The sequence below is a fragment of the Hemitrygon akajei genome, chromosome 30 (assembly GCF_048418815.1).
Source record: "Hemitrygon akajei chromosome 30, sHemAka1.3, whole genome shotgun sequence".
Classification (NCBI taxonomy): Eukaryota; Metazoa; Chordata; class Chondrichthyes; order Myliobatiformes; family Dasyatidae; genus Hemitrygon; species Hemitrygon akajei.
The window spans coordinates 43,416,097-43,436,614 of NC_133153.1; the positions used below are offsets into that span (position 1 = coordinate 43,416,097).

The 20,518-nt window shown below is 47.9% G+C and overlaps 2 protein-coding genes across 6 annotated transcripts in view; one reads left to right on the forward strand and one right to left on the reverse strand.

Annotated features, from left to right (window-relative positions):
• LOC140718700 (AP-3 complex subunit sigma-2) overlaps positions 1 to 11,416 on the reverse strand; it is a 108,115-nt gene extending 96,699 nt beyond the window's left edge. The window contains exons 1-5 of one of the 4 annotated variants that reach the window (XM_073032758.1): positions 11,284 to 11,415; positions 11,089 to 11,164; positions 7,498 to 7,630; positions 2,330 to 2,536; positions 259 to 422 (exon numbers count right to left, since the gene is read on the reverse strand). In XM_073032758.1, the coding sequence (XP_072888859.1) occupies positions 259 to 422; positions 2,330 to 2,536; positions 7,498 to 7,630; positions 11,089 to 11,164; positions 11,284 to 11,372 (669 nt within the window). In that variant the 5' untranslated portion in view covers positions 11,373 to 11,415. Of the gene's footprint in view, positions 1 to 258; positions 423 to 2,329; positions 2,537 to 7,497; positions 7,631 to 10,906; positions 11,048 to 11,088; positions 11,165 to 11,283 lie in introns of those variants that run through there. The other 3 variants (XM_073032759.1, XM_073032761.1, XM_073032760.1) reach the window with 3 other exon arrangements.
• Positions 11,330 to 20,518, forward strand: part of afg2b (AFG2 AAA ATPase homolog B) — a 43,254-nt gene continuing 34,065 nt past the window's right edge. Inside the window, exons 1-4 of one of the 2 annotated variants that reach the window (XM_073032755.1) lie at positions 11,330 to 12,567; positions 14,058 to 14,249; positions 16,604 to 16,765; positions 16,847 to 17,056. In XM_073032755.1, the coding sequence (XP_072888856.1) occupies positions 11,371 to 12,567; positions 14,058 to 14,249; positions 16,604 to 16,765; positions 16,847 to 17,056 (1,761 nt within the window). In that variant the 5' untranslated portion in view covers positions 11,330 to 11,370. The remainder of the gene's footprint in view (positions 12,568 to 14,057; positions 14,250 to 16,603; positions 16,766 to 16,846; positions 17,057 to 20,518) is intronic. The other variant, XM_073032757.1, reaches the window with a different exon arrangement.

The window sequence follows — 20,518 nt, forward strand, 5'->3', positions numbered from 1 at the left end:
AGTTTTTGTGTTGTTTCAGGTAGTCTAGTGTAGTTTTGTGTTGTTTCATGTAGCACTATGGTCCTGAAGCAATGTTGTTTCGTTTTTACTGTGCACTGTACCAGCAGTTATGGTTGAAATGACAATAAAAGCGACTTGACTTGACTTCAGATTGCAAACAAGGGAAGCCGACGGTCTGTTCCTGCACCATGGATGAATAATCTCATTCCACATTTCCCAAAATTCATGAAATGAAAATTTTTTTTATTGACATCTTACCCACTCATCCTCGTCAGCTCCCTCTCCTTGGCCACTTTCTTTAGCCTCTTCCTCATTTTTCGACTTTGTAGCAAATATATTGTCTGTCCAAGAACTTCCTGCCTTTTTATCCCCTGCAAAGTTGCACTTTGTCACGGTCCCTGCATCCATTTTGGCCAACGTAACTGAAAACCAAGAACCTGTATTACTTTAAAAGGCAAACACGAGGAAGTCTGCAGATGCTGGAAATTCAAGCAACACACGCAAAATGCTGGTGGAACACAGCAGGTCAGGCAGCATCTATAGGGAGAAGCGCTGTCGACGTTTCGGGCCGAGACCCTTCATCAGGACTGAGGACTGAGGACAGACTATAAGTGTGTGGAAATCCGAGCACAAAATGCTGGAGGAACTCTGCAGGCCACGCAGCATCTATGGAAAAGAGTACAGTCGATGTTTTGGGCCGAGACCCTTCAGTAGGACTGTGTGGTGTGTGGAAAGATCACATTCATAATCCATCACACTCAGCCAGCGTACAGCAGCCACCACATACTGAAAAATCAGGCATCTGGCACTATTAAAGATTAGCATTATTTGTCACATGCACATCAAAACACTGAGTGAAATGTCAGAAGGGTTTAGTATCACTGGCCTATGCCTTAGAATGTGTGTAGCAGCCAATCATTGCAATACATGGTAATGAAACTACAACTTACAATAATATACAGTATAGAAACATACGTTTGTAGAAAACCTACAGCACAATACAGGCCCTTCAGCCCACAATGCTGTGTCAAACATGTCCTTACTTTACAAATTACCTAGTGTTACCGATAGCCCTCTATTTTTCTAAGCTCTGTGTACCTATCCAAGAGTCTCTTAAAAGACCCTATCATATCCGCCTCCACCACAATCGCCGGCAGCCCATTCCATGCATAAAAAACTTACCCCTGACATCTCCTCTGTACCTACTTCCAAGTACCTTAAAACTGTGCCCTCTTGTGTTAGCCATTTCATCCCTAGAGGAAAAAGCCTCTAACTATCCACACAATCAACTCCTCTCATCATCTTATACACCTCTATCAGGTCATCTCTCTTCCTCTGTCGCTCCAAGGAGAAAAGGCCAAATTCTCTCAACCTATTCTCATAAGGAATGCTCCCCCAATCCAGGCAGCATCCTTGTAAATCTCCTCTGCACCCTTTCTATGGCTTCCACATCCTTCCTGTAGTGAGGCAACCAGAACTGAGTACAGTACTCCAAGTGGGGTCTGACCAGGGTCCTATATAGCTGCAACAATACCTCTTGGCTCTTGAATTCAATCCCACAGTTGATGAATGTAAAAAAAACACATTAAATTAAATAGTAGTATAAAAAGAGAGGAAAAAGATGAATTAGTGTTCACAGGGAGGGGAGGAACTGTTTCTGAAATATTGAGCGTATGTCTTCAGGCTCCTGTACTCCTCTCTGATGGTAGCAATGAAAAGAGGGCTTGTCCTGGGTGATGGAGATCCTGAATGATGGATGCTGGTTACTGAAGATGCCCCAATGCTGGGGAGGTTAGTGCTCATGATGGAGCTGGCCAAGTTTACAATGTTCACAAATGTGTCTTTTACACCAACGACCAACACAATCAGAGAGGAGTAGTCCGCAAGGAGCTGAGGCCAGTGCAGATAAGCCTGTGAATGGTGGGGCAGAGCTCTTCATCTCTCCCTTCTCCCAACCACCCATCTTCCCCCCTCACTTGGTCTCACCTGTCACCTGACAGTTTGTACTCCTAATCTCCCCCCAGCTTCTGCCCCATTCCTGAAAGGTCTAGGCCTGTAACGTCAACTGTTTATTCCCCACCAGAGAAGCTGAGTCTCTCCAGCAATGTGTGAGAGCGAGCGTGAGTGTGAGTGCGAGCGAGCGAGAGTGTGAGTGCGAGTGAGCGAGAGTGTGAGTGCGAGTGAGAGAGTGTGAGTGTGAGCAAGAGAGAGTGTGAGTGCGAGCGAGCGAGAGGTTGTTCTGGAGACCATTTTTTGCCCTCCCTAGTGGAAAAATTCCACTTTGATGTTTCAGATTCAAGAACAGCCTGTTACAGAATAAAGCACTCACGGATAAATGGGCTGTCATCCCTTGTTTTCAGGCGCAATGTGTCTCCAATCTCCAAGTCAATGTTTTTCATCTCTTCCTCAGTGATCCAGAATGCGAGGCTGTCACCAGGGGTGTGTTTCTCAGAGATCTGTGCCAGCTCCGGTTTGTAAATCAACTTCTTCAACTCCTCTGCTGAAATCCTATCCGACTGCCCTTTAGCTTCCACCTCTGCCACGTAAAGTAACAAAGGCCCAGTTAGAGTCCACAATTCCTTCAAATACCCCCCCCCATCCATTAATCACTCAACGAGAATCAGGAGCAGCTGAAGGCCACTCAGCCCATCAAACCCATGATGTCATCATGGCTGATCTTAACTGACCTCAACTCCTCTTCTGTGCCAGGTCTCCATAAACCTTCAATACCTTGAGCTTCCAAATCTTTATGTCTCTCTCCTTTAAATATATTTAATGTGCTGGTCTCCAGCACCCTCAGGGGCAGATATTTCCAGAGATTCACTATGCGCTGACAGGAAGTTCAATACCAGCCCTTATTTGTAACTATATCCCCTTGATGCTGCCACTGTCGCTGGTGGAACATCCCAACATCTACCTTGCAGCCAACTATGGATCTTACTTATTACTTATGGAGGTACAGCCCTTTGAGCCACGCCAACCACAAATCTTCCAATTTTACCCCTAGCCTAACCACAGGACAATTTACAATGACCAATTAACCTACTAATCGGTGTGTCTTTGGACAGAAGGGGGAAACAGGAGTACCATGCATTCATGGGGAGAACGCGAGTCCGAAGGATTTAAAGGAACAAAATTGTAGAAAGATCACAGACCATTGCATTAAGGTTACATGGTTGGCACAACATTGTGGGCCAAAGGGCCTGTAATGTGCTGTAGATTTCTATGTTTTGTTTAAGAGTTATTCTTGGGCTAAGTCTGGACAGAGGCCGTTGGGCACTGTGTCATACCCGAGCGACTTACACAGCCACATCCAGCCCCAGCAAGTGGCTGGCCAGACACCAGCGATCGATATCGATGATGTCAGCAGGCTAGTGGAAGCCGACAAACTGCGAGCATCCAGGTGAGTGGGTGGTCTGGGAGCATTGTTCCTTCTGAATTCTTCACTTTTTAAAAAAAAAATACCTAGAGTGGCCATTATACCTTCCAAATCCCCTGTGTAGGACAACCACCTGTCAGTGACACTGCAGCATTCTAGTACATTTAAAAAAACAAAAAATAGGATGTAACAAAACACATTGATGAAGATTGAGCAGTGGATGTAGTGTATATGGATTTCAGTAAGTCATGTGGATGTAGTGTATATGGATTTCAGTAAGGCATTTGATAAGGTTCCCCATGCAAGGCTCCTTCAGAAAGTAAGAAGGCATGGGTTCCAAGGAGAAGTTGCTTTGTGAATCCAGAACTGGCTTGACCACAGAAGGCAAAGAGTGGTTGTAGATGGCTCATATTCTGCATAGAGGTCGGTGACAAGTGGTGTTCCACAGGGATCTGTTCTGGGATCCCTCCTCTTTGTGATTTTTATAAATTAACTGGACGAGGAAGAAGGGCAGGTTAGTAAATTTGCTGATGACACAAAAGTTGGGTGTGTTATGGATAGTCTAGAAGGTTGTCAGAGGTTATGGCAGGACATCAATAGGATGCAGAACTAGGCTGAGAAGTGGCAGATGGACTTCAACCCAGAGAGGTGTGAAGTGGTTCATTTTGGTAGGTCCAACTTGAAGACAGAATTTAAAATATATGGTAAGACTCTTGGCTGTGTGGAGGATCAGAGAGATCTTGGGGTCCGTGTCAATAGGACACTCAAAGCTGCTGCGCAGATTAACAGTGTTGTTAAGAAGGTGTATGATGCATTGGCATTCATCAGGTCGTTGGGTGTATTTAAGGCAGAGATTGATAGGTTCTTGATTGGACATGGCATCAAAGTTTACGGGGAGAAGGCCGGAAAATGGGGTTGAGAAGAAAAAAAAATTATCAGCCATGATTGAATGTTGGAGCAGACTCGATGGGCAAAATGACCTAATTCTATTCCTACGTCTTATGTCTAATACACATTTTTATAGCACTGTAGCAGCTTTGATTATGTTCCAATTTATTCTGTATTTCATTTAAATGATTGCCCTTTTTATAACTTTTAAATACTTCAATGAACCTTCAGTTAATTGGGAAAGTTTATATATATGTATATGTATATGTATATATATATATGTATATGTATATATATATATATATATATATATGTATATGTATATATATATATGTGTGTGTGTGTGTGTGTGTGTGTGTGTGTGTGTGTATATATATATTATATTAGACACGCACACACACACCCAACGAGGGCTCGAACTACTGGCGAAGAAATTTGGACAAATACATAGATAGTGAAGGGTTAGAAAGACCACAAGCAGATGGGACCGGCTTAGGTGGGCACTCTGGTTGGCCAGGAGGGGTTGGGATGAATGGCTGGCCTCCATCTTGCAGAGCTCTATACAAGTGCTGGGCTTGTCAGTGATGATCATCTCCTAAAACTGCTGCAAATATTTTCACCAAGGTTTCCTTAGCTTTGAACATCAACCTACTGCCACAGAAGTTGTACTTTCGACTTCCTAACTGGTGTCTCTTTGTTTACTGCATCTCGTGAAACTGCATCTCGTGAAGCTGCTCCCTCTGTACAACAACAGATGCCAGTTGCTCATTTAAAATCTGAATAACATCAGATAATATACATCTGCCAACATCTTGTCCTTTCACTTAACCTGTCCAGATGCACTCAGTCTCTCTGTAATCTCACAAATGTCACGTTCGTCAGACTGTGGGGAAAGCTGGAACCTGGAACTCATACCTGCGACATCACAGTACTGACAGCCTGCCAGTTCAGAAATTCAAAAGCCAGTCAGATTTCCCATCAGTCATCACTGTTAATGTTACCCATCAAAAGTCTCAGCAGACAGCTGTTCATTAGATAGATAGACACTTAATTGATCCCAGAGGAAATTACAGTGTCACAGTCGCATTACAAGTGCACAGATATACAAATACTGAAGAGAAGTAAGAAAGATAAAAAATAAGTTACCACAAACAGTCTGGCAGGAAGGGGTCTTCACTTCCCCGGCTATAGTTTGACTCATTATAGAGCCTAATAGCCAAGGGTAAGAATGACCTCAGATAGCACTCTTGGGAGCAGCACAGTTGTCTCAGTCCATTACTAAAAGTGCTCCTCTGTTCAGCCAAGGTGGCATGCAGAGGGTGAGAAACATTGTCCAGAATTGCCAGGATTTTCTGGAGGGTCCTTTTTTCTACCACAGTGTGTCCAGTTTGACTCCTATAACAGAACTGGTCTTTCTAATCAGTTTATTGAGACTGTTGATGGCACTGTCGCAGCATACCACCACATAGAAGATTGTACCGGCAACAACAGACTGGTAGAACATGTGAAGGAGAGGCCTGTATACTCCAAAGGACCTCAGTCTCCTCGGGAAGTAGAGGTGACTCTGCCCTTCTTGTACACAGCCTCTGCGTTGGTGCTCCATTCAAGTCTGTCATCCAGGTGCACCCCCAGGTACCTGTAGGACCTCACCATCAATAGTAACAGGGAGCAGTGCAGGCTTAGTCTTCCTGAAGTCCATCACTCTTTTTCCCTTACGAGAGAGAGAGCACGGCAAATTACCGGGTGAACAAGTAGTCTTTGAGGTACTGCAAGTCTATGCTGCACACTTGAGTGCTTGGTGGGGGATGCTGATGCTTTCTTTGCTGGTGGGAGGGGGGGATCGTTGCTTTGCTGCTGATCATGCGTGGGATGAGGGAGCTGTGGGGGGGGGGGCTTCTCTGACATTAAATGTACCTTTGAAACCTCCCTGGTCTTGCTGATTAGTTATTTACTTACTGATACAGGGTGGACAGACCTTTCCGGCCCACCCAGAAACCCACTAACTTAACCCGAGCCTAACCACTGGACAATTACAATGACCGATCTACCAACCCATACATCTTTGGGCTGAGGGAGGAAACACACTCATTCATGGGGAGAGTGTACAAACATCTTCCAGACAGCGTTGGGACTGAACTCTGAACTCTGACACCAGCAGTAGTAGTACTGCGCTAACTGCTTTGTGGCGCTACGGTGGCTGCCCTTGATTATTTCATTTCAAGTCTCTCCCCGCCCCCCCCCCCCCCCCAATCTCATGGAACAAAAACAGAAATATACAAATATTCAGCTGGTCATGGAATATGCAGAGAAACAAGCTAACATTTCCTGCCAATAACATCAGAAACAGCAACTATTAAAACACAAGTGAACTCTAATTTGCAAGAACAGTGGGGAGAGAGGAGTATGCAGAGGGAAGAACCAGAGAGGTCAGTGCCAGGGTGGGAACAGCACTTGATGGTGGGGCTAGCTGAGACGATGGGAAAAAAGTCAATCCGGGTAGATTTCAGGAGGCCAGCTGGAAATTTGATTTTAAAATCAGCTGGCTTGAGCTGCTGCCTGACCTGCACAATCCCAACACTTCCCACTGTGTCCAGCAGCTGGTAGAATCATAGTGAAGCTATAGGGATTTTGTGTTGCAATACGAAGCTGGTGTGCTGCACACCAGGATACAGGGATCCAACGTTAGAAGTGTCAAGGAATGGCAAGAGGAATAGGAATGGAAACTGGGAGAACAAAACGCCTACCCTAGTGGTGCAGATCACATTGCTGCTGTTTTACGGCTCCAGCAGCCTGGCTTCATTCCTGACTCTGTGCGCCCGCCTGCGTGTGTGTCTGTGGCCGAACGTGCATAACTGTGTGTGCCTGTGCATGTGTAGTGGCATCTGTACCGGACATTGAGTCGAGTGATCCCGGGTTCGAATCCAGCCAGCTGTACACTTTCCGTGCTGGGTTGAGCATCGAGTTAGCTAAAGACAATGCTGAATAAACAGCAAGGTTTCCACAAGACACAGAGATGAACAACAAACAAACAAGGAGCATGGAATTGCTATATGGACTTAATGCTGTAAGAAAACACAGAAACAGAGTAGGGCAGGATACCATGGCAATGAAGACAGGAGTGAAGGAAATGAATGAAGATCACTGAGATATAGAGACCTCCACCAAACTGCAATGAGCCTGATTGCCCACTAGAGGGGCAGCTTATCCACAAGCCAACGGTGTGTACTCACTGTAAGAAGACATCAAGTGGCCCGTGTTAACTTTCTTGGTATCACTGAAGTTTGGTTCAATCTCCACCCCATGGGAATCAAACTTTCTCTTGTGGATTTTTGTCGGTTTAATATACAAAATGAAGTATCGATACTGAAAAATATTCAAAGAGATTAAATATATTACACAGCAAAACATAAAATGCTAGAGGAACTCAGCAGGTCAGGCAGCAGCTGTGGAAATAATAGTCAATGTTTTGGGCTGAGACCTTCATCAGTATATTTAGTGCATATTTAGTCTCCTGTATATTAGCATACTATTTTAAGATTAAGAAAATAAGAAAATAAAATTTTTATTTGCTGTTATAACCCACTTTTTTTTAGCCAATTATAAGACCATAAGCTATAGAAGTAGGCCACACAGCCCATCGAGTCTGCTCTGTCATTCAATCATGGGCTGATCCAATTCTTCCAGTCATCCCCACTCCCCTGTCTTCAACCCATATCCTTTGATGCCCTGGCTAATCAAGAACCTATCGATCTCTAACTTAAATACACCCAAAGACTTGGCCTCCACAGCCACTTGTGGCAACAAATTCCACAGATTTACCACCCTCTGACTATAGTAATTTCTCCGTACCTCTGTTCTAAATGGATGTCCTTCAATCCTTAAGACTTGCCCTCTTGTCCTAGACTCCCCTACCACGGGAAATAACTTCGCCATATCTAAACTGTTCAGGCCTTTTAACATTTGGAATGTTTGTATGAGATCTCCCCTCATTCTCCTGAACTCCAGGGAATACAGCCCAAGAGCTGCCAGATCTTCCTCATACGGTAACCCTTTCATTCCTGGAATAATTCTTGTGAATCTTCTCTGAACCTTCTCCAATGTCAACATATCCCTTCTAAAATAAGGAGTCCAAACTGCACACAATACTCCAAATTAGGCCTCACCAACATCGTACACAATTTCAAAATAAAACCAACTCCTGTACTCAACATGCTCAATTATGAAAGCCAATGTGCCAAAAGTTTTCACTATGACCCTATCTATGTATCTGAAACAACACTTTGAAGGAATTATGGATCTGTCTTCCCAGGTTTCTCTGTTCTACTGCATTCCTCAGTGCTCTGCCACTCACCGTGTAAGACCGACCCTGGTTTGTCCTTTCAAAGTGCAGCAACTCACACTTGACTGTATTCAATTCCATCTGCCATTTTCCAGCTGGTCCAGATTCTGCTGCGAGCTTCGAATGCCTTCCCTGCCATCCACTGCTCCCCAGTCTTGGTGTCATCCGCAAATGTGCCAATGCAGTTTAACACATTATCATCCAGATCGTTGAGACAGATGTCACACAACAGACCCAGCACTGATCCCTGCAGCATTCCACTGGTCACAGGCCTCCAGTCAGAGAGGAAACCATCTACAACCACTCTGTGACTTCTCCCACAGAACAATTTCTAATTGCATTTGTCCTTCCTAGGAAGGAGCAGGCACTAGGAACAATTCTGAGATTTACTAGACTTCCGCTTAAATGAGGATGAACTGAACTGGCTGCCCCATACCAGCAGAGTGAAGGAATTAGTTTACAAAACAAGAGTGGGGAAAGTGTGGGATGCAGGGATATTTCCTCCTGTGGGGGAACCCAGACTGAATTTTGGGATGGTGGCAATGCCATATATGAGGGTATGTTAGTGAATACAAAACGAAATTCAAAGTAAATCTTATTATCAAAGTACAGATACAACCCTGAGATTCGTTTTCCTGTGGTCATACTGTTTAAATTCATAGAATAGCAACTATAACAGGATCAATGAAAGATCAAACCGAGTGCAGAAGACAACAAACTGCAAATGCAAATATAAATAATGAGAACATGAGATAGAGATAAAGAGTCCTTAAAGTGAGATCATTGATTGTGGGAACGTCTCAATGAATGGGCAAATGAGTGTAGTTACCCCTTTTGTTCAGGAGCCTAATGGTTGAGGGGTAGTAACCATTCTTGAATCTGGGGGTGTGAGTCCTGAGGCTCCTGTACCTTCTAACTGAGGACCTGGAGGTGAGAAAATGGAAAAAAAAAGGATTTGATAGAAATTTACAAAGTCCAACAGAGCTGAATGACTAAATGTGATCCAGAATAAGGGGTCACAATCTCAAGACAGCAGCAAAACATTTAGTGCTGAAATCACAAGAAACTTCTTCACAGATGGAAAGGTACAATGCCCTCCTCCTGTGCCTAATTTTTATACTCTTATACAGCGTGATTGTTTAAAAATGAAGGTCAGTCATTAAAACAGAGACACCACAAACATTTTTCTCTCCGTGGAAAACCTTTGTAGTTCTCTTCCTCAAGGGAAATGGAAGCAGAGCACTGCTAATGCAGAAGTAGAAATCACTTTCAAACGCAAGGAGACAGACATTGACCAAATATAGACTGGAGTGCAGAGTTGAGGTTATCGTCAGACCAACATGATCTCATTGAAGAACAGGACAAGTTTGAAGGGCCTATTCCTAATTCTGATGCCTCCATTGTGATCAGAACATTCACAATTCCAGTGCAGGGTGGATTATCTGGTATTTGGGGTGTGCTTTAAAATAATGTGGGTAATCAAGGCAGCTGCTTATTTGGAAGCAAAATTAATCGAGAAAATAACTAGGATTTCCTTTACTTATTTTGGGACACTGCGGCACTTAATTGGGACAGGAGACTGTTGCTAAAGTTCCTAAACAGCTTCAGTCCCTGCACGTTGTGTGGCCATTAAAGCTATTCTAAGCGTGGTGTAGTGTCTAAAGATGCATGTATTTGTGTTCAAAAAGCAGTGATTTTTGTCACCAATAGATGGCACGAGGTAAACAGTAAAACAATTCAGAACTGTTTTGCTCACTGTGGTTTCAGCATTCAGGCTTGGAGATCCCAGAAATGGCCTGGAGTGAAAATGAAATGATTTCACTACTTCAACAAGTTAGGGACTATGAAAATTTGAAGATACCAACAATCATCTTGAATGTTACAATGAAAATAAAGATTTGGAGGATGCAGTTGTCGAAAGCACTATATGAAGGCAGTCCGTTATCTGCACCAGGTGTCTGCATTCATTTTGTTAATTCCTCCATCGATAACTATTACGAGCAACAGTTCTATAAGCACTGTTGTGGTTTTGGTTGTGTCCTAATTTGTTCTGTATTTCATTCAAATACATAATGTGTTACCCAGCTTGACTCTTTTTAACATCTTTTAACTACTTCCATGGAACTTCAGCTAATTGGGGCAGCCACTTAAATGTGCCAAAATGTCCTGGTACCAATGGGTCCTAATTGACTGGAATACACTGTATACTTGTTGCAAATCATATTTCTACAACTGCTGGGCATTTCTTGACAACTGTTTAACGCTTTTTCTCAGTACACTGAGCCAGCTTTCTCTCATACCTTCATAGTTTTGTTCTTTATGGTTTCGGATTATACTGGTCACGTATGGTGGGTGGCCATTCCCCTCGTGTTCTTTACAAGACACTGCATTAATATTTCTCCTTGCACAGAACCAGGTCTAAAATAACCTGTTCCCTCATCGTCTCGACGCCACCGTACCGCGCCCCACCGGGCCCGCTCACCTTGCTGCCATTGTTGTCCTCGATCTGGTGCCGACTGAGCTGCCGCAGCTCCCCCTCCAGCACGGCCCCGGGGCCCCTGCAAACAAATCACCGCGTCACGGCAGCACCACACCCCGGCCTGAGCGCAGTACGGAGACGCGTCCCCGGCCCACCGAGCCCTACCATCCCGATCCGCCCTGCCCGGCCAGGCCTTACCCCGGTGCCGCCGGAGCCCACCGACCCAGGACCCGCTCCCGGTTAACGGGGCCGACGGATAACCGGTCGTCGCTATAGATACGGCTCATGGTGCAGCTGGAAGATTGGTTTACTTCCGGCGGAAGTGAAATCGGTTGCCCAGGAGACGGCGGTGACTGCCGCGAGAGAAGCCTGGAGCCGAGGCCCAGGGAGTTCGGAGCCACCGCTGCCCGAATGGAGGGGCCAGGCCTGCGGCTCCTGCCGCCCGAGCCCCGAGATCGCGGCTCGCAGCGCTGCCGCCTGGGGCCCAGGGCTCTGGCGGCGCTGGGCGTGCGGCTCGGCAGCCCGCTGCGGGTTTGTGTAGCCGGCGGCCTGGCCCTCTGTTCAGCCTGGCCCCGAGCCGACCTCGCTGACGGCTTCGTGCAGCTGGACGCCAAGTGCGCCAGCCCGGGCTTCCTGGAGCGCGGGGCTCGTAGCCTCAGCCTGGGCCTCGGGCAGTTGCAGGCCGTGGGCTGCAGCAGGGCCCGGCGGGTCTGCGTGCGGGCTGTGGTGGCGGAGCCTGGCGGCCCCGAGCCCCCGGCCCAGCTGGTCCGCGCTCTGCTGAAGGGCGTCTACCTGAGCGCCGGGTTGGTGGTGCGGGTGTCAGGCCCCGAGGCCTCGGCCTGGCCCGGCGCCCTGCGGCTACTCGAAGTGCGCTGGCTGGACCCTCTGGCCCCCGGAGCCGCGCTGCTGGTGGCGGGGGCCGAAGTGGAGGTGGCTGAGGTACTGAGCCTGGAGAGGTACCAGGCAGAGATCCGGGGCCCGGCCGAGGCCTCGGCGCCAGGCCCCGAGCCTGCTCTCACCTCGCTGAGGGAGGCGCTGGCTTGGCCGCTCCTCTACCCCGAAGTCTCGGCGCGCCTGGGCCTGGACTGCCCACGGGGAGTGCTGCTCATCGGGCCACCGGGCGTGGGCAAGTCACGGCTTCTGCGCTGCCTGGCCCGGGAGCTGGGCGCCTCGGTGCTGGAGGCCTCAGCCTCGGCGCTGCTCGGGCCACGGCCCGGGGACAGCGAGCTCCGCCTCCGCCGCCTCTTCGGCCGGGCCGGGGCCGAGGCCAAGCGCCGGCCTTGCCTCCTCTTCGTCGATCAGCTGGACGCCGCTTTTCCCCGGAGGACGGGCCGGAACCAGGGCGCCGAGCACAGGCTTCTAGCTCAGCTGCTCAGCCTGCTCGACAACCCGGAGCGTCAGCGCTGGGTGCTGGTGGGCGCCACCGACAGGCCCGAGGCCTTGGACCCCGCCCTGCGGAGACCAGGGCGGTTTGACCGAGAGGTGAGGGCAAGCGTGGTCGTGGGAGTAGCCCCAATCCCCGGGATAGAAACCCACTAGGACCCAGCATCCCGTCGGCCCAGGCAGCCCCCCCGGCCTGGCCTCCATCCAGCTCTGTTCCTACTATAGACTCTTGTCAGCTCGCCTTCAATTCTCTATTCTCCGACCTGCTTCCACCAGGACCTCGGGTATGCTGTTGAAATGGGTCTCTTCCCCCAATGCCAAACAGCAATTTAAAGAGCAACCTTACCACTAAAGCCCACGGCGCTTTCAGACTGTCCCCAGTATAGACATCCCTTTCTTCATATTGATCCCAAAAAAAGCATTCTGGACCCACTTTCCGCGTCCGACCCCTTTGTTCAAAGGTGATACCAGTGAATATTATTATTTATTATCAAAGTGTGTAAAATCAGACGGTTTTCAGATTCCTCTCCTCACAGGCAGCCACAAAGCAAGAAACCCAAATAACCCATTTTTAAAAACCACCAACAAAAGTCCAATACAGAGAGACAGTCAAACAAAAAGAGTTAGTATAGTCAAAATCCCCTCACTGTTATAATTCTGATTTTTTTGTCTTTCACTGCAATTTTCTAATCTCTTGTTTCTCTTCATTCCCAGTGGGAGGCCTTTACTAAAATCCCAGGAGAGCCGTTGCCCAAGTGAACTCACTGGACGATCCTTCCGGGATCCCTCTCTACATTCTGCTCTGACCTCTAGGGAATCTGCAGTGTGATTCCCATCTTTTGCATCTCCCTCTGTCATGCCTGAAACTTCTTTACCCTAGAACATCAAACCCTTCACTTGACCATGTTTCTTGGGTCTGTACCTGTGAGAGCAACAAACTCGTGCCCCATTCACCTGTCTCCCTGGTTTATGAGCCTTCTCCGTGGCAGTGCAACAGCTCACTTTCTCATTTCTTGCTCTATTCACATCTACTTGAAGTGGTTTTAATCTCGAGCTCTGTTGGAGCTGCAGTTGTGAGCGTGCGTGTGGTGTATTATTTACATTTCAGGTCAGTCTGATATAGGAAGGACATCACCATACTGGGGGGAGTGCAGAGGAGGTTTGTCAGGAGCCTGAGTTGGCCAGGCTGACACTTCAATGCAATGTCGCAGGGACTGCGAGGTATCAATAGGGTGAATACAAATAGCGTTTTATCTCAGGGTGGAGGGCTCAGGTTTAAGGGAGAGCTGAAAAATTTAAAAGGGGGTAACTTCTCCACACAAAGGGTGGTGGTTATATGGAATGAGCTGCCAGAGGAAGTAGTTGAGGGGGTGTTTGGATAAACCGTTGGGTAGGAGCAGGGTCTCCCAACCTAGGGTCCTTGGTTCATGGCAGGGGTCCATGGCATGTAAAGGCTGGGAAGCCCTGGGTACGAGAGACCTGAGTCAAATGCAGGCAAATAGCACGAGCACAGTCAGCATGGAGGAGTTGGGCCGGAGAGTCTCTTTGGCTGTGTGGTTCCGTGATCTGTATCTGGTTATTTCCTGCAGGTTGTGATTGGCGTGCCGACCATGTTACAGCGCAGAGCCATTCTCGGAGCAGTCACCACCCTCATGCCCGTCAGTGCCCAAGTCTGTGTGTCCTGGCTGGCGGAAGCAACGGGCGGCTACGTTGGTGCTGACCTGATGGCCCTGTGTCGAGAGGCTGCCTTGCAGGTCATCCGGCGCGCTTCCCAGTCCCAGGTACGGGTATGGGTACGGGCACGGGGGTGGGGGTGGGGGCAAAGGCAACGTGTGTCAGAAACCAAGCTGGATGATGAGCCACACCCCCTCTACGCCACCCCAGAGAGTGGCTCAGTCAAACCAACATCAGGACAGGCAGGTACCTCACACCCCAGCACAGTCAAACTGACATCAGGACAGGCAGGTACCTCACACCCCAGCACAGTCAAACTGACATCAGGACAGGCAGGTACCTCACACCCCAGCACAGTCAAACCGACATCAGGACAGGCAGGTACCTCACACCCCAGCACAGTCAAACTGACATCAGGACAGGCAGGTACCTCACACCCCAGCACAGTCAAACCGACATCAGGACAGGCAGGTACCTCACACCCCAGCACAGTCAAACCGAGTGATCAACCTTGGTTCAGAGAGTGAAGCAACAGCCACAACTAAAAGAATCTCTAGAGATTCTGCAGATGCTGGAAATCCAGAACAACACAAACAAAATGCTGGAAGAACTCAGCGGGTCAGGCAGTATGTAAGGAAATGAATTACCAATTGATGTTTCAGGCTGAGACCCATCATTGGGATGGAAAAGGAAGTGGGGAAAATGCCAAAATCAGAAGTTGGGGATGTGCACACTGACGGGCGATAGGTGTGGGGTGAACGCACTGACGGGCGACAGGTGTGGGGTGTACGCACTGACGGGCGACAGGTGTGGGGTGTACGCACTGACGGGCGACAGGTGTGGGGGTGTACGCACTGACGGGCGATAGGTGAGGGTGTACACTGACGGGCGATAGGTGGGGGGGTGTACACTGACGGGCGATAGGTGGGGGGGTGTACACACTGACGGGCGACAGGTGGGGGGGTGTACACACTGACGGGCGACAGGTGTGGGGGTGTGTACACACTGACGGACGACAGGTGAGGGGTGTACACACAGACGGGCGACAGGTGTGGGGTGTACACACTGACGGGCGACAGGTGTGGGGGTGTGTACACACTGACGGGCGACAGGTGTGGGGGTGTGTACACACTGACGGGCGACAGGTGAGGGGTGTACACACTGACGGGCGACAGGTGTGGGGGTGTGTACACACTGACGGGCGACAGGTGAGGGTGTGTACACACTGACGGGCGACAGGTGTGGGGGGTGTACACACTGACGGGCGACAGGTGGGGGTGTGTACACACTGACGGGCGACAGGTGAGGGTGTGTACACACTGACGGGCGACAGGTGAGGGGGTGTACACACTGACGGGCGATAGGTGAGGGGTGTGTACACACTGACGGGCGATAGGTGAGGGGTGTACACACTGACGGGCGATAGGTGGGGGGGTGTACACTGACGGGCGACAGGTGGGGGGGGTGTACACACTGACGGGCGACAGGTGAGGGGTGTGTACACACTGACGGGCGACAGGTGAGGGTGTGTGTACACACTGACGGGCGACAGGTGAGGGTGTGTACACACTGACGGGCGACAGGTGTGGGGGGTGTACACACTGACGGGCGACAGGTGTGGGGTGTACACACTGACGGGCGATAGGTGAGGGGTGTGTACACACTGACGGGCGATAGGTGAGGGGTGTACACACTGACGGGCGATAGGTGTGGGTGTACACACTGACGGGTGACAGGTGTGGGGGGTGTACACACTGACGGGTGACAGGTGTGGGGGTGTACACACTGACGGGTGACAGGTGAGGGGTGTGTACACACTGACGGGTGATAGGTGAGGGTGTGTACACACTGACGGGTGATAGGTGTGGGGGGGTACACACTGACGGGTGATAGGTGTGGGGGGAGATCGGAGAGGAGAGTGGATCATGGGAGCAAGGAAAGGAGGGGAGGTGATGGGCAGGTAAGGAGAAGAGGTGGGGTGAGAGGGGAATGGAAAAGGACGAGGAGGGAGGGGGACAAGTCAGTATTTGTGCCGTTAGGTTGGACAGCTGAAGCAATTGCCGGCCTGTTTAAATCCCCCTCTCCCCCTGCTGTTAAATTTGTTTAAATCCCCCTTCTTCCCCCCGTTAAATTTATTTAAATTGTTAAAATCCACCTCTTTCCCCGCTGTTAAATTGTTAAAATCCCCCTCTTTCCCCGCTGTTAAATTGTTAAAATCCCCCTCTTTCCCCGCTGTTAAATTGTTAAAATCCCCCTTTCCCCGCTGTTAAATTGTTAAAATCCCCCTCTTTCCCCGCTGTTAAATTGTTAAAATCCCCCTCTTTCCCCGCTGTTTAAATCCTCCTCTCCTCCCTGCTGTTAAGTTTATTTAATTTGTTAAATGCTCCTCTTCCCCCCACCGCTGTTAAATTTGTTTAAATCCCCCGCTTCCCCCACTGTTAAATTTCCTATTTCTCTGAAGCAGGACTCGGTGAAGCCTCAGATAACCCTTGCAGACTTCCAGGAGGCGCTGAAGGTGGTATACCCTTCCTCTCTCCGGAGCAGTATCGGCCTGACTGATTTCAGACCTGTGCACTGGGACCAGATCGGAGGCCTGGATGAAGTCAAACTGAAACTAAGGCAGGTAATGACCAGCTGCTTCACTTGTTTTAATCGCCTTCTCTGTGTCGCTCACACACTGACCACTGTGCCGTTCCTCTGGCAGAGCGTTGAGTGGCCTTTGAGATACCCGGAAGCCTTTGTGAGGATGGGGCTGCAGCCTTGCCGGGGTATCCTCCTGTATGGACCACCAGGCTGTGCAAAGACCACGCTGGTGAAGGCGGCTGCCTCCAGCTGCCACTGCTCCTTGCTGTCGGTCAGCGGGGCTGAACTCTTCTCCCCCTTTGTGGGAGATTCTGAAAAGGCGTTGGCTGAGGTGAGTATTTACCCTACAATCATATGTAGACTCCCCAAGCAGTGAAAGGACCCAAGGAACAACATGGGGACACAGTGTTCAGTCTGGTCTCTGCCCCCCTACCAGTCTGGCTCTGCCTTGGGCTGAAGCACGCTGTTATCACTGAAGAAGGGGTATGAAGCTTAACAAAAGGGAAGGGTGGGTTCTCTTAAGGACACAGGAGTGGACGTGAAGAGGATGTTTCCTATGTGGGGCAGTCTAGGATCAGAGGGCACAACCTCAGAATGGAGGGACATCCATTTAAAACAGAAATGAGGAGAAATTTCTTTAGCCAGAGGATGGTGAATTTATGGAATTCATTGCCACCAGTGGCTGTGGCCGTCATTGGGTTGAGGTTTGCCAGAGTTGTTTCTGAGGATTTAAACGGGGGTGGGAAATAGAGTGATAGTGCTGACGTTGAGGTAGTGATTTACAAACAGAGGCAATGTGTAGTGAGACTCCAAGCAAGAAATGGCAAAATTGCAGTCAACAGGATGAGTTGCAATGTAAAATGCAAACAATATTGAAAAAGGTGAATACAGGACTGAAGGTGTTATATTTAAATGTGCACAGTATACGGTATAAGGTGATGAACTTGTAGCACAGTTACAGACGGACATGTATGATGTTGTGGGCATCACTGAATTATGGCTGAAAGAAGATTAATAGCTGGGAGCTTAATGTCCAAGGATACATTGTATTGAAAGGGCAAGCAGGAAGGCAGAGGGGGTGGCGTTGTTCTGTTGGTAAAAAATGAAATCAAATCATTAGAAAGAGGTTACATCAGGTCCCAAGATGTTGAATTGTTGTGGATGGAGCAAAGGAACTGCAAGAGTAAAAATATCCTGATGGGAGTTATATACAAACTCCCAAATAGTAGTAAGGATGTGCTCTACAAATTATAGCGGGAGATAGAAAATGCATGCCAAAAGGGCAATGTTACAATAGTCAGGAGGGATTTCAATATGAAGGTAGATTGGATCCCAAGAGAGGAAATTAGTAGAATACCTGTGAGATGGCTTTTTACATCAGCTCGTGGTTGAGGCCACTAGGGGATCAGTTATTTCTGGATTGGGTGTTGTGGAATGAATTGGAATTGATTAGAGAGCTTCAGGTAAAAGAATTCTTAGGGGCAAGTGATCATAATATGAAATTTGAGAAGAAGCTAAAGTCAGATGTATCAGTATTACAGTGGAGTAAGGGAATTACAGAGGCATAAGTGAGGAATTGGCCAAAATTGATGGGGAAAGAACTCTGCCAGGGATGATGGCAGAGCAGCAGTGGCTGAAATTTCTGGAAGTAATTCGGAAGGCACAGGATATATACATCCCAAAGAGGAAGGAGCATTCTAAAGGCAGATGTCTAATGAGAAGCTTAGCCAACATAAAAACTAAAGAGAGGGCATATAATAAATCAAAACTTAGTGTGAAGGTAGAGGATTGGGAAGTTTTTAAAAACCAATGGAAGGCAACTAAAAAAGTCATTAAAAAGGAAAAGATGGAATGCGAAAGTAAACTAGCCAAAAAATATTAAAGACGATGCCAGACATTTCTTCAGATATATAAACTGTGGAGAGGTGAGAGTAGATGTAGGACTGCTGGAAAATGACGCTGGTGGGGGAGTGCAAGACATTGGCAGATGAACTGAATAAGTATTTTGCTTCCATCTTCAGTGTGGAAGACACTCGCAGAATGGTGGAAGTTCTAGAATGTAAGGGCACAGAAGGGTGTGAAGTTGTCGTTACTAGGGAGAAGGTTCTTGGGAAAGTGAAAGGTCTGAAGGTAAATACGTCACCTCAACCAGATGGACTACATACCAGAGTTCTTAAAAAGGTGGCTGAGGAGATTGTGGAGGCATTAGTAATGATCTTTCAAGAGTCACTAGATTCTCGAATGGTTCCTGAAGACTGGAAAATTGCAAATGTCACTCAGATGCAGAAGAAAGGAAACTATAGGCTAGTTAGTCTGACCTCAGTAGTTGGGAAGATGTTGGAGTCAATTATTAAGGATGAGGTCTCAGGGTACTTGGAGGCACATGATAAAATAGGCCGTAGTCAGCATGGTTTCCTCGAGGGAAAATCTTGCCTGACAAATCTTCTGGAATTCTCTGAAGAAATAACAAGCAGGATAGACGATGGAGAAATCGGTTGATGTTTTGTACTTGGATTTTCAGAAGGCCTTTGACAAGGTGCTACACATGAGGCTGCATAACAAGCTACGAGCCCATGGTATTAATGGAAAGATTCTAGCAAAGATAAAGCAGGAGGCAAAGAGTGGGAATAAAGGGGCCTTTTCTAGTTGACTGCTGGTGGCTAGTGGTGTTCCACAGGATTCTGTTTTGGGATCGATTCTTTTTACATTATACGTCAATAACTTGGATGACGGAATTCATGGCTTTGTTGGAAACCATGCGGACAGTACCAGGATAAATGGAGGGGCAGGTAGTTTTGAGAAAATAGGCTGTAGAAGAACCTAGACAGATTTGGAGAATGGGCAAAGAAATGGCAGGTGGAATACAATGTCGAGAGGTGTACAGTCATGCATTTTGGTAGGAGAACTGAAAGCATAGACCATATTCTAAATGGAGAGAAAATTTGCAAATCTGAGACGCTAAGGGACTTGGTCCTTGTGCAGGATTCCCTAAAGGTTGAGTCAGTGGTGAGGAAGGCAAATACAATGTTAGCATTCGTTTTAAGAGGACTAGAATATAAAAGCAAGGATGTAATCATTGTGGGCCGAAGGGCCTGTATTGTGCTGTAGGTTTTCTATGTTTCTATGTAATGTTGAGACTTTATAAAGTACTGGTGAGGCCTTACTTGAGTATCGTGAGCAGTTTTGGGCCCCTTATCTTCGAAAGGATGTGCAAACACTGGAAAGGGTTCAAAGGGGGTTCACAAGAATGATTCCAGGATTGAACAGCTTGTCAATGAAGAGCGTCTGATGTTTCTGGGCCTGTATTCACTAGAATTCAAAAGAATGAGGGGTGACCTCACTGAAACCTATTGAATGGTCAAAGGCCTTGATAGAGTAGATGTGGAGAAGATGTTTCCTACAGTGGGAGAGTCTAAGATCAGAGGACACAGCCTCAAAATAGAGGGATGTCCTTTTAGAACGGAGATGACGGGGAATTTGTTTAGTCAAAGAGTGGTGAATCTGTGGAGTTCATTGCCACAGGTGGCTGAGGAGGCCAAATCTTTACATATATTTAAGGCAGAGGTTGATAGATTCTTGATTGGGCACGGCATGAAGGGATATGGGGAGAAGGCAGGAGACTGGGGCTGAGAGCCATGATGAAATGATGGAGCAGACCTGATGGGCCAAATGGCCTAATTTAGCTCCTATATCTTATGGTCTTGAGCAGAGGTTGATAGATTCTTAATTAGTCAGGGTGGAAAGACAGGAGAATACGAGTTGAGAGGGATAATAAATCAGCCATAATGGAATG